General features: G+C 41.3%; 1 protein-coding gene across 1 annotated transcript; it reads left to right on the forward strand.

Annotated features, from left to right (window-relative positions):
* The first annotated feature begins 906 nt into the window (after nt 1-906).
* LOC134731315 (protein FAM91A1-like) lies at nt 907-3,585 on the forward strand. Its single transcript, XM_063626061.1, is given in 5 exon segments — nt 907-1,057; nt 1,188-1,264; nt 1,267-1,467; nt 1,470-1,852; nt 1,855-3,585. Coding segments are annotated over 5 exon segments (2,421 nt in total). The 5' UTR covers nt 907-986; the 3' UTR covers nt 3,544-3,585.
* Nucleotides 3,586-14,015: the final 10,430 nt, after the last annotated feature.

The raw sequence follows: 14,015 nt of genomic DNA on the forward strand, positions 1-14,015 counted from the left end.
AGGGTAAAAACCAAGTGTCTGCTGGTAGAGATTCCTTTATTGAATTCCATCAGCAGGGCAAAGCGGTAAGAAAGAAAACATAATTAGGAGTACGAGAAAAACTTTCATGCTCATCCACAGCATCATGTTATTAATACTTATCTGTGCATTTGCAAAACAATAGCTTTAATCTTCTGGGAGTTTGCAAGTATAGGTCATGGCATCTTCCTCTGACATCTGTGAGGACTCATAAGAATCTTTGAGGCTGGGCACAGTGGCTCATGCCTGTAATCCCAGCACTTTGGGAGGCTGAGGCAGGCATTTCACAAGGTCAGGAGTTCGAGACCAGCCTGGCCAACATGGTGAAACCTCGTCTCTACTAAAAATACAAAAAAAAAAAAAAATTAGCCAAGCATGGTGGCACATGCCTGTAATCCCAGCTCCTCAGGAGGCTGAGGCAGGAGGATTGCTTGAACCCAGAAGGTGGAGGTTGCAGTGAGCCAAGATTGAGCCATTGCACTCCAGCCTAGGCGACAGAGCAAGACTTCATCTAAAAAAGAAAAAAAATTAACTTTGGAGTTTAACAGCAGTGGGAGTGCCTAATAATGCCTGATAGGGGCCCTTTCCATTTTGGTTGTAATTGATTCTTGGGGGATCCTTCTTTCTAAGTTTTTAGTAAGAGTAAGTCTCCTGGTTGAATGGGGGAGTTAATCCTTTTCCTTGTGGGAGGTTACGGTTTCATTTCCATGTGATCGAAGGGCCTTTTGAACCTGGCCTAAGTTGATAATCTATGTGTCTCTTCATCAAACAGAAGGTCTAAAGTTAAAAAGGGCCTTCCGAGCTGCTCAGGCGACCCAGTGCTCGGTTGGCCCGGGCCGCGCTTAACTGTCGGCAGCCCAGGCCATGGGGCAGCCTGGGCCTTCCGCTGACGGGCTGCGGGCCGGCAGGCGGGAGGCGTAGTGTGGGTCGCAGTCGCGGCCCCCGCCGCCGGCCCTGGCCGCGGCATCATGAACATAGACCTGGAGTTCCACATCCGGCACAACTACCCCTGGAACAAGTTGCCGGCCAACGTGAGGCAGTCATTAAGTGGAGATGGCTCATCATGGAGGTCTTCATCTTTGTCTTCACATCAAGTAAGCTGAGGAGGAGGAAATACAGGAAGTATTGGTCTTGCTGTTCAGAGTGGCAGAGGAGGAAGAAAATCCCAGTCGTCTTGGAAATTCACAGAAAGAATATAAAAATCAGGTTGTCCTGTACAGTATCTGCAATCAGTTACGATACAGAAATACCTTAAACATGTCAAGAAAGATGAACGCAGATACTATGAGGAACCGCTAAAGTACAGCCGAGATCATCTTGTGCTGTACCCTTACCGTCTATCGGATATTATGGTGAAGGGCTTGAGGATAACACCATTTTCATATTACACTGGGATTATGGAGGATATTATGAACAGTGAGAAAAGTTATGATTCATTGCCCAATTTTACTCTGCTGACTGTCTAAGGCTTCTTGGCATAGGAAGAAACCAGTATATTGATCTTATGAATCAGTGTAGATCATCAAAAAAACTATTCAGAAGGAAAACAACCCGTAATCTTCTACCAATAAAGCCAGTGGAAATTGCCATAGAGGCGTGGTGGGTGGTGCAGGCTGGGTATATCACAGAAGATGACATCAAGATATGCACTTTGCCTGAGAAATGTGCTATTGATAAGATCATCGATTCAGGCCCTCAACTCTCTGGATCACTAGATTACAATGTAGTACATAGTTTGTATAACAAATGATTTATTTATCTGGATGTACCAATGTCTGATGACAGTTGTATAGCAGTTCCACGTCTTGAAGGTATTGTAATGAATCGAGTGCTTGTTTTGATTATTTTGAAACTCTACTCTTTAAGATATTTGTTTCAATAGATGAGCACACAAATGTGGCAGAGCTTGCAAATGTCCTTGAGATTGACTTATCCCTGGTTAAGAATGCTGTTTCAATGTATTGCCTATTGGGCTTTGCCCGTAAGAAGGGACAAGTAATAAATTTGGATCAACTTCATTCATCATGGAAGAATGTTCCATCTGTAAACGGATTAAAGAATACTTTAGTTCCACAGAAGATGCTCTTGTCATGGGATGGAGGGGAAAGTAGGAGGCCTGTACAAGAAGTTTCATCGGCAACTGACACTGATACAAATAGTCAAGAAGATTCAGCTGACACAGCCAGTGTAAGCAGCCTGAGTCTGTCTACAGGACACACGAAGCTCATCGCATTCCCGTTTGACTCCACTCTTACTGCCTTCTTAATGATGGGAAATCTTTCACCAGTTCAAAGCACTCGTGAAGGAGAAGCACAGAGATATTTTGATCATGCACTTACTCTGAGAAACACAATACTGTTTCTGCGTCATAACAAAGATCTAGTTGCGCAAACTGCACAGCCAGACCAATCCAATTATGGTTTTCCCCTGGATCTCTTATGCTGTGAAAGCCTTCTTGGTCTGGACCCTGCAACTTGCAGCAGAGTTCTAAACAAAAATTACATGCTGCTTGTTTCCATGGCTCCCCTCACCAATGAAATCCGGCCTGTCAGCAGCTGCACCCCTCAGCATATTGGACCAGCTATCCCAGAAGTCAACTCTATCTGGTTTAAACTGTACATTTATCATATCACTGGACAAGGACCACCATCCCTTTTATTGTCCAAAGGTACAAGACCTCGAAAACTGCCAGATATGTTTCAGAGTTATGATCGATCACTAATAAAATCTTGGGGTCATGATCCTGGAGTAGTTCCTACCTCAAATGTGCTCACAATGTTGAATGATGCTTTAACACATTCTGCAGTTTTAATTCAGGGGCATGGTCTGCATGGGATAGGAGAAACTGTCCATATCCCATTTCCATTTGATGAAACAGAACTACAAGGAGAGTTCACTCTTGTCAATATGGGTGTTCATAAAGCATTGCAGATACTAAGGAACAGAGTGGACTTACAACATCTCTGCGCATATGTCACCATGTTGAATGCTTCCAGCCAACTTGCAAATAGAAAACTCAGTGATGCTTCTAATGAGAGAGGAGAACCTGATTTGGCTTCTGGCTCAGATGTAAATGGGAGTACAGAGTCATTTCAAATGGTCATTGAGGAAGCAACTGTAGATTCAGCAACAAAGCAAACCTCTGGTGCCACAACAGAAGCAGATTGGGTTCCTCTCGAGCTGTGCTTTGGAATTCCACTGTTCAGTTCCAAATTAAACCAGAAAGTTTGTAGGAAAATTGCTACACATGGCCTTTGCAGAAAAGAGAGCCTTCAAAACCTCTTACATTCCAGTAGAAAACTCTCTCTGCAAGTCCTTAACTTTGTTCACTCATTCCAGGAAGGTGCTTCAACGTTGGATATTCACACAGAGCCCAGTTTTTCAAGCTTGCTGTCACAGTCATCGTATGCTGACATGGGTGTTCCACGTCCTGCAAAAAACTTAATATTTAAAGATGGTGTCTTATCAGAAGGGAGTAGACGGTCACCTTCCTCACTTCTTATTGCTAATCTCCATTTGCAATAATTTGGTTACACTGTTTGTTGCTCACACGTTCTGCCTTTTTTCTTTCTTAACGTTAGCTTTATAGTGTCAGCCACTAAAAAGCATCCTGCTGCTGCAGAGCAATTCTTGCTTAACTAATATTAAAAGTTTGGGGAACATATTCATGTTTTCTGAAGTTTTGCTCATTATTGCACATCTTATTGCAACAGAGTGCTTTTTAGCAGCCAACACTGTATTTTTTACTTTGAGACAATCTACATTTCTTTTATAAAACTACGTATATACTTTATAGGTTTTATGATGACTATTATGTTTATAAGCAATCACTATGAAAATTGCAATGGTAATTTTATATGTTAGTTTATCAAACATAATCTTGTTTAATTTTATATTTTGTTACCTATACTTTGGGGGATCAAGGGAAAAGATGGAACTCTTCCTCTGAAAAGGCTTCTTGGTACTTAAAGTAGTAAAACTATAATGAGAGATGATATGATAGGGCATTATGAATTCCTATGGGTGTCTAAATTATGTATGTCAGTTGGACATTGTAGAAGGTATGTAAATCAGCATAGTTCTGTATAACTTAACCTTGATTTATGAGGTCTTAACTCAGATTATGACTATTCATTGACATCTCATGAGAAGCTTTAGAAAACTTTCTATTGTTAAACACCATTTATATGTGGACTTCTGTTGTCACTGACTTTGGGCTTTATATTTTCATAGAGTCTTTATGGAAAAAATAGAATTTATTTTCCACTCTTGTGGTTATAGCTGCTGCACATTTTCACCCTGATTTATTTTTTTGTTTCTTACCTTTGATGTTTTCAAACCAAGGACTGTGATTTTAGGTTAGAATTACATATTAGAAGCATTAAGACTATGTCTTTGGATCAGAATGCTTTAGTGATAAACCTACTTTGAAGACATACTCTTAAGCCATCTGGATCTTAAATTTAAGTAAATACTTTTTTAGAAAATGATAAAGAAAAATGGAATTACTTCAAAGTGTTTCTTGAGTCATCGATTCTTTTAGCATGTCAAATGTTAATTAGAATAATTGGAATCACTTTTTAGACTTTTCAAGTTACCTTCCTTGGGAAGTTTGTGTAGTGTTACAGTTCAGTTTAGCTCCTCTTATAGGGTAATGGTTTGCTAGTTTAAAACTGTAACCAAACAAACTGGTCAGACAACATATATCTAAAACACTTAAAATGTTAGAAAGTTTGAGAATGTTATAACCTAAGCGTTTTTGCTGATAACTTTTTGTTATTTATAGACATTTGTGTATTTAACATACTTACTTCTGGAAATATATGCCTTTCCTAAAACTTAACCCTACATTCAATACCATGGCCTATCTATAGAATTGAATATTTTGGACCATGTTATCTGTGGCACAGTCAGTGCTGTGTTTGAGGTAAATGCAGTAACGGTTAGTTTTCTACTTTGCCTTATAGAAGGTAGAAACCATGTGTATGTTATGTTTGTCTATAAAAGAAAAATACTAATATTAAATAATTTCTTATGACTGTGAGTCACTCACTTATTTTTCCAATTATTGATATTGTACATTCCTAGTGCCATTAGGTATGTACGTATGTAACTTTTACAGTTTTTCAGCTGAAAGTTGTATTTTTTAATCAGAGCTATTTAATCTCATTTTAATTTCCTTTGTTTGAATGAACTGTAGTTATTTTCTTTATTCCTGTATTAACCATCTAAACTAACTGTAATGACATGTACACTAATAAAGAATTGAACATTTGTAGTTGTTGGCAGTGAGTCCAGTTGTTGGTGAATTTAAAGCTTAAAATATGGGAGTGATTTGCTGCTATATTTCTTTTGAGAGATAAAGGAGGAAGAAATAAAACCTAATAGTGATCATGAATTTTAGGGAAAGTACTGGAAAACCATGGGGTCCCCTCTGGTTTCTTGTGTTGAATGAGGCAAGAGTAATCATCTGATTCTGAGCTGAAGACCTCTCGTACTCTCAAGGAGGGAGAGTGCATTTTTAGAGCTTTTAGCAAAATGTGAAAAGTTGATGTTTGCGCTTTGCTTTGTGAATTTGGCTTCGTTTTACTTATACATTAGCTCATGTAATCTCTTAAATCTTACAAGTATTGATCCATTTCAACAAAAAGGTAAATTTAAAATGCAGACTTTGTTACTTGCCAAAGAGGATTCATGAAAACTTTATATCCAATTATTTTCCAAATAGTTAATTTAATTTAGCTTTTTACTACATTCCTTCCTTTCTTTCCCCACTTCCTTAATGTAGTTTAAACCCTGGAAAACATTCTTTAGAAACCAAGAGGAAAAAAAGAACAAATACCAAAAAAAGACATAGAATTTAATATGGTACAATTTCACATCTAAAATGGGTTTGAAGAAATGCAACTTTATATCACTTAAAAATATGATCATCTGATTTCCTTTATTTCTTTGTTAAAGTATGTAATCAGATGATTTTATATTTTTTGGGGGGGTGGAATATTGGTTTCTTTTACTTGATGTTTTCAGTTTTCTCTGCCATTCATGTTTCTTTTTTATGTTCAGTGTTTCAAATACAATTTGTATTTAAGGATTTTAAAATACCAAACTGTAAATGAGTATAGTGGATCGTTTTCTGTTAGGATGTTAATATTATACAATGAAATCTATAAAGTGTTGTCAATTTGATTATTGACACATATGACACGTTTACAAATAAACTGTGGTGTTGATCAAGTTAAAAAAGTGGGGGGGGCCTTCCATAAGTCATTTCAAATGGACTAAGCTTTAAAGTTCCCTTTGGAGCCATCCTCACATGCAAAAGGGCTATGAGTAGGAGAAAAACTCAGGCCTCTGAGGTCCCCTGAAAGAGTTTTGCTAATGTCATGACTGGCTTTCTATGTTATCTGGAGATTGAGATCTCCATGAGGAGTGAAGATAGGTAATGCCTAAGGCTGAAGCATTACCCCACTGGGTCACCTTAGCTGGGAAGAGAGGTCAGTTATCACCTTGCAAACCTTTTGGTAATCCAAATCTTGGGATGATTTCTTTAAGTAAGAATTTAGACACTTCCAATACTTTTCTTGTATTTGTGGGGAAAGCTTCTAGCCACCTGGTGAAAGTGTCTATAAACACTAGCAAATATTGTAGTTCCTGTAAGGTGGCATCTGGGTTAAATCTGTCTGCCAGTCTTCGCCATGGTATGTTCCGTGGTGTTGTACAAGTTTAAGCGGGGATCGGGGTATGAGGTGGCTTCCTGGTTGGTAAATCTTTTTATAGTTTGGAACAGTCCCTTCCCCAAGAATATTTAGGAAACTAATTTGAATGGAAAATCCTGTCCCAAATGTGAGGAACCATGAAAATGTTTAATTATTTCCCATTTGTCAGCTTCAGGAATAGAGTTTCTTATTTTCTAGCAACCATCAAGAGGGGTCTCACTGGAAGCCTTTTACTCAGTCCCTTTAATTTCCTTAGGGGTATAGTATGGTGCCACTAACATGGATGACCTGGTAGTAGCGCAGCAGCCTGAAATACCAGGGTTTCCTTAGCTGTGGCCTTAGCTGCTCTTTCCACCAGGGAATTTCCTCTAATAAGAAAACCGTCTCCCTTCTGGTGTCCCCTGCAGTGAATACTTGTTATTTCTTTGGGAGTTGGACAGCATCTAAAAGTTCCAAGATCTGAGTAAAGTTGTATGGGGCATCTCTTGGCTCATGATATTCCCCTTTCCTTCCCTATGGCTGCATGAGCATGAAGCAAAAGGAACCCATATTTAGAGTCAGTAAACTCATTGTCTCTTGAGGGTTTTTTTTTTCTTTTTTTGAAATGGAGTCTTGCTCTGTCGCCCAGGCTGGAGTGCAGTGGCATGATCTTGGCTCACTGCAAACTCTGCCTCTCAGGTTCAAGTGATTCTCAGGCCCCAGCCTCCCATGTAGCTGTGATTACAGGCACCCACCACCATAGCCGGATAATTTTTGTATTTTTAGTAGAGACGGGATTTTGCTATGTTGGCCAGGCTGGTCTCGAACTCCCAACCTCAGGTGATCCACCCACCACCCACCTCGGCCTGCCAAAGTGCTGGGATTACAGGCGTGAGCCACCACACCCAGCCTTAAGTCTTTTCACAGTTGGAAGGCCCTGATAAGGGCAGCTAATTCTGCTTTTTGAGCAGAAGTCTGAGAAGGTAAGCCCTTGGCCTCAATGACTTCTTGTTAGCTAACCTTCCTTTCTTACACCCTCATGAATAAAGCTATTTCCATCTCTAAACCACTCAACACTGGGGTTAGACAAGAGCTTGTCTTCAAGGCTGGGCCTTCTAGAGTAGATCTCTTCCATGGTTTCCACCCAGGAGTCAATGAGTTGGGGATCTGTTTCTCGGGACGTGAGGTCCAGCAACAGAATAGCAGGGTTTAAAAATCAGCATACTTTAAGGGTAACATCTGGGGTGTCAAGCAGAAGAGCCTGATATTTAAGTAACTGGCCCCCTGTTAGCCATTGGTGTACTTTTGCCTCTAGGACCCTGTGTACTGTACTTCATGGGGTGGCGGGGGGCGGGGATGGTATGGCATCTAATTTTTGTCACAAGGTAAGCTTACTGGCTTCTTCTACCAATAGAGTGATGGTAGCCACAGATCTCAAGCTTCCTGGTCACTCAGCTGCCACCTGGTCTAGCTGTTTAGAGAAATAAGCCACTGGTCCGAGGTAATTCCTGAGCCTTCGAGTTAGAACATCCAAAGCTGTCCGTTGTTATTCATCCACATAGAGGATGAAAGGTTTTTCTAAGTTCGAGAGTCCTGAAGCAGGGGCTGTCCCTGGCTTTTCTTTTAAGGCTAAGAATGCCTTTTGACAGGTTCATTGCAATCCGAAGGCTTGTGACCACTCCCTTTTGGAGGTTCATAGAGTGGTTTTGCTATGAGCCCAAACCTGGGAATCCAAACCCAGCAAAATCCAGCTATTCTCAAAAAGTCTTCTTAATTTGAGGGACCTGGAGTGCCAGGATGGTCTCTTTTCATCCCTGGGTCAAGATCCTGGTCCCAGGAGTGAGCATGTGTCCCAAATGCATGACCCTTTGGACAGAAATTTGGGCCTTTGGGGGGACACCTGATACCCTTGTTTTGTTTCAAAATTAAGGACTTGAATTGTATGTTTCTCAGAGTCTTCCCCTAGTAGGGCTGGAAACTAATAGGTGATACACATATGGTAAGAGGGATCCATTAATTAACTATAGTTCCCTTACCTCTTTTGCCAATGCATTGCCAAACAGATGGGGATTGTCCTAAAACCTTGGGGACAAGACAGTCCAGGTAAGCTGAGATGCAGCATGAGTGTCTGGATTAGCCCATTCAAATGCAAAAATGTATTGGGTGTCTGGGTGTAAAGGTATGTAAAAGAAAACATCTTTTAAATTGAATACTATGAACCAATGAGCATCTTCAGGGACTTGGGTTATTATTGTATAAAGATTAGGAACTATTGGGTGACTGGAACTACTGCCTCATGTACTACTGCCTCAACTACTGCCTGAACAAATCTATATTCCCCGTTAGGCTTATTAACAGGAAAAATGGGGGTGTTACATTGGGACTGATAGGATTGTAATAATCCATTCTTCATTATCAGGGGATGGACGCCCGTCGGAGCCAAAGATCTAAAAGGATACTGGATTTTTTTTTTTTTTTTTTTTTTTTTTTTTGTCATTCAGGCTGGAGTGCAGTGGCACAAGGCTCACTGCTACCTCTGCCTTCCGGGTTCAAGCAATTCTCCTGCCACAGCCTTCTGAGTAGTTTAGGGATTACAGATGTGCACCACCATACCTAGCTAATTTGTGTGTTTTTAGTAGAGATGGAGTTTTGCCTTGTTGGCCAGGCTGGTCTCAAACTCCTAGCTTCAGGTGATACGCCCGCCTTGGCCTCCGAAAGTGCTGAGATTACAGGCATGAGCCACCACACCTAAAAGGATATTGTTTTTCCCATAGATAATTAACACTGGGTTTCAAAATAACCTGGACTGGGAGAACATTTACAGTTCTTCCAGGAACTACCATTACACAAGCAGACAGGTCTACTTGAGAAGTAATATGTGATGGAAAGAACGTCTTTTCTTTATCTGTGTTAAGACATGAACTTAGAGCTAGGAGAGGTGTCCCTTCCCAGCCTGTGGCCTTCTCTTGAGGTGCTCCAAATTGAACTGCAGCCTATTATTGGGAAAGTAAGTCTCTTCCCAGTAAAGGAATAAGGCTCTCAAGACTAAGCAAAAATTTGTGGGAAAACATATGGTTCCCCACAGTGCAACTAAAGGAATGGGTGAATCTCCTAGCTTTTAGCTGGTTATCAATCCTCATTACAGTACAGGAGTGGGAAGACAGCGGCCCCAAGGACTAGATCAGAACTGAGAAGGCAGCTCCCATATCCAGTAACTCAATATTTTTACCCGCCATGTCAAGAATTACCTGAGGCTCTTCTGTAGAGATGATAAGGTGTCTGGTGGAAGCTGTAGGGAACCTTGGGCCCTGTCAGTCCTCTGTTCTCTTAGCCATTAGGGGTCCAGGAAGCTCAGACTCCCTTTGAAGACTGAGGCAGTCTTTCCTCCAGTGGCCCTCTTGCTTACAGAAGGCACACTGATTCCGGCGCAGGGGATGACGAGCTGGCTTTTGTCTGGGCATCCCAAAGCCACTCTTGCAACACTTTCTCAGGATGGGCAGCTCAAAAGCAGTAGGGGGCTGAAAGCAGCTGCAAACAATTGCACTTTTTGGCTATTTCTTTTGGTTTTCTCCTCTTCCTCTGCCCTGTCCCTATTGTTGTAAACTCCAAAAGTCATGTTTAAGAGCTGGCTCATGGAATTTGGGATCCCATTCCTGCCTTTTGTAACTTCCTCCTAATGTCAAGGGTAGATTGAGTAATAAAATGCATGCCCAGAAGAGCCCGCCCTTCCGGGGTGTCTGGGTCTACATTAGTATATTTCCTGAGTGCCTCAACCAAGAAGCCCTAAAACAGAATGGGATTTTCATCCTTCCACTGAGTTACTTCTCTATCCTTGTCATAATTAACTGGTTTAATCACACACCTTTTCATACTTTCTATTAAACAAGTTAGCATGTGATTTCCATGTTCAAGTTCTTGAGAACCCTTCTGGTAATCCCACTGAGGGTCTCTATGTGGAACTGCATCTCCCCCTACATAAATGGCATGGCGTTGGATATGAGCAGCTACCCTATCTGCATATTCACAGGCCAGTACCCAGAATCCCTCTCTTCTCCTCTATAATACAGCAAGTGGACAATATTTGCAAGTTGTGCCAAGTTAAATCAAAGGATACGATCAACCTAACAAACTCCTCTATAAACTTCCCTGGATCCTTCAAAAACCAGCTAAATTTCTCCTTGAAGAAAGCCAATTTGGACATAGGAAATGGCACATATACTCTGATTGTTCCCCTATCTCTGCTAGCTACCTCCTGCAATGGACACAGATCCAATTTCAGGGACTGATAAGAGCTCCACTCCTGGTGGTACTGGTTGGGCTTACCTCCTTGGGCAGTGGGGGATGCAGGCTGGAGCTAGCTAAATAAAAGGGAGGGTTTCCTGATGACATTGAGGTGGAATCCTGCACTGGTGAACTGGCAGGACCCCTCGCAGAACTGGGGGACTGAGAAGACCCTGGGGAGGGCATCGGCCTTCCAGGGGGTGCCGTTAGGAACGGAGCATCGAGGATATCCCACGCAGTTTCTTGGTGTCTGGAAGTAACATGGGCCAGACACATCCTGCAGTTGACTCTTAAGTCAGAATCTGGTAGAGGGCCATAGAAGCCTGCACATAAGGAATTTCTCCCCATTTTCCTTCATTTTTACTGAATAAGTCCAATTGTAAAATAGTATGATAATGTAAAGAACCAGTTTCAGGCCAAATTTCTTGTTCTCCCAAGAAAATGTGTTTCTTTTTCTTTGAGCCATCTCATTTGAATTTGCTCCAATTGCCTTAAAGACACCCTAGTGGTGAGTCCTTTGAGATGCTCGCCGTTGTCCCCATGTCTAACAAGGATCTCTACTACACCCAGAAGTTTTTCTAAGTCTAGCAAAAGCTCTGTTACTTTCTCTTTCAAATTCCCACCTCCTGCAGAGAAGATGTAAGTACAGTTAGCAAAGTGTTATGAAAGTAGATTATGAAATATGAATGCGAAGTAAAATGATGGGTCTGAATTCCACAGAGTGAAAAAAGCATTTTAGTTTGGGCAAAGGGGTTAAAAGAAACAAGGTGATCATGGAAAGGAGGAAGGGAAGGCATGAACAGCGTTGTCCACTGAGGTGCCAGTAAATCTACCTAGCAGCCACAGAGACTGAAGAAAAATATTTGGGCAAAATGTTTGGGTGGCTGCTGCTTGTCTGCCACTATGGGTAGTTGTCACTTGGGCCAGGGGTCCAGGAACCCCTGGTCCCTGTGACCAAGAGTTCAATATGGGCTTGAGCAAAGTCACTTAGGAGGGGGCCCGCAACTGGCTGTTATGGCAAGTTGTAATCTTTTCATTTAAGGGCAGAGAAGATGACATCAACACTCCTCCAGGGGAGGCGCTCTAATCCACAGTCTATAGGGAATGTCAATGCTGAAAACCCCAGAGCATCCGGGGGAGGCCAACAGTGACAGTGGAACGCTTACCACAACAAAATGCCAAAAACCCAGAATACTCAAGTATCAGCCAGTGAGGGTCCCCACACCAAATGCTGAAACTCCAGGGGGTAGCCAATAGTGAACCCCAAAGGCCAAGTTAGGGGCCACTGAACAATGTGACTTTGGCATCTCAGGGTCAACACAGTAAGGGACTTTTCACAACCAAGTGTCCTGCCTTAAACAGTTCTTGACTCTGTCCTGTCCTGTTCTGTGTCATGTCATGTCCCGTCCCATCTTGTCTTCTCTTTGTGGTCACCAGATGATGCAAGGAAGGACAACCCCAAAATTGCGGCTTAGCCCAGGAGAGTTCTTGGCTTTGCCCAGGTAAGAATTCAAGGGCAACTCGGCGGTGAAAGAAAGCAACTTTTGTTAAACTGGTACTGCTTCTTGTGGAGCAGGGCTAACCCATGGGCAGTGTGTGGGTTGCTAGCTAGCTGTATTTATACCCACTTTTAATTAGATGCTAATTAGGAGGTGGGTTATTCAGAACTTTCTGGAAAAAGGATGAGGAGTTTCCAGAACCATATAAGGTAACTTCCTGGCCATTGCCATGGCATGTTAACGTGGCATTTATAAACTGTCATAGCACTGGTAGGAGTGTCTTTATGCTAATGAGCAGTGAGGGCAACTAGAGATAGCTTTTGTCTCCATCTGCTGGTTTTAGTCAGCTTCTTTACTGCACCCTGTTTGGACTAGATCCTGCTCTGATCAACCGGGCCACAACCGCAAAATAAGTCCTGCCACTTTCCTACCTCAGTAGAATCTCTGCCAAAAAGTGATCTTGAAAGTTTGCTGTTTACTCCTGATCTGGAAAAATCTTCCTGTATAGGCCAAATTCCCACCCTTGAGATTTCTGAAGGGCCAACAAGTAAAAACAATATACCCCAATGGGACTGTTAGGTTTCAAATAACTTACTCTCCTTTGGATTTCTTTTTCTGAAAATAAATTCTTCATACACATTGACTTGTCTTTTGCAATCCAATGTAAAAGTGGGACATCTGCTTCAGAAGCTTTGAAACATACAAATTAGTCTCAAACTTACCTACCAGACTTCCAGGCTAGAAGGCTGATTCATGTAAGAAGGACTAAGAAGACACTTCGCCCATATCCTAGGTAACAGGAGGGGATCCTTTAGATAGGTTTGTACACCAGACTGGTAACCTACACTTTCTTCTAGCGGTGAGAGGTACTGAGATCTGTCACCCCCTCCTGCAAGGCCGAGACACAGAGAGAGCCAAATTTTAGCCTAGAACTCAGCCAGCTCTTCACAGTCTCCCATGTTTTACATTTTCCTCCACAATCATTTACTTTGAAAGATTTCAAACCTACAGAAAAGTTGAAAAAAAAGAGAACACCTCTACACCATTCACCCAAGTTCAACAGTTAACATTGCTTTACCTTTTTTCTCTGTCTACACACACCTACACACACATTCATATTTCATAGTAAGTGCAGACCAAAAAAACTCCACTTCATCCCTAAATTGTTCAGCATGTATTTCATGAGATTAAGGACGTTATCTTATATAATTATAATATAATTCAATTATCAAACCTGAGGATATTAACATTTATTCAATAATATTATCTAATATATAGTCCAGATAAAAATTTTCTATTTAGAACATGTCACATCTATACACATATATGTGCATGTATATAGATATTTATGCATACATAGTGTGTGCATGTGTGTATGTATGTGTATATATAACACACATGCACATTACATATGCATAAATGTTTTAATTTAATAATATTTATATGCATCAATATCTTAAAGATATATACATATCATTAGCTGGAAGCTGCCTCTATCAATATTTTAAAGATTTCTCCA

The sequence above is a fragment of the Symphalangus syndactylus genome, chromosome 12, assembly GCF_028878055.3.
Source record: "Symphalangus syndactylus isolate Jambi chromosome 12, NHGRI_mSymSyn1-v2.1_pri, whole genome shotgun sequence".
Classification (NCBI taxonomy): Eukaryota; Metazoa; Chordata; class Mammalia; order Primates; family Hylobatidae; genus Symphalangus; species Symphalangus syndactylus.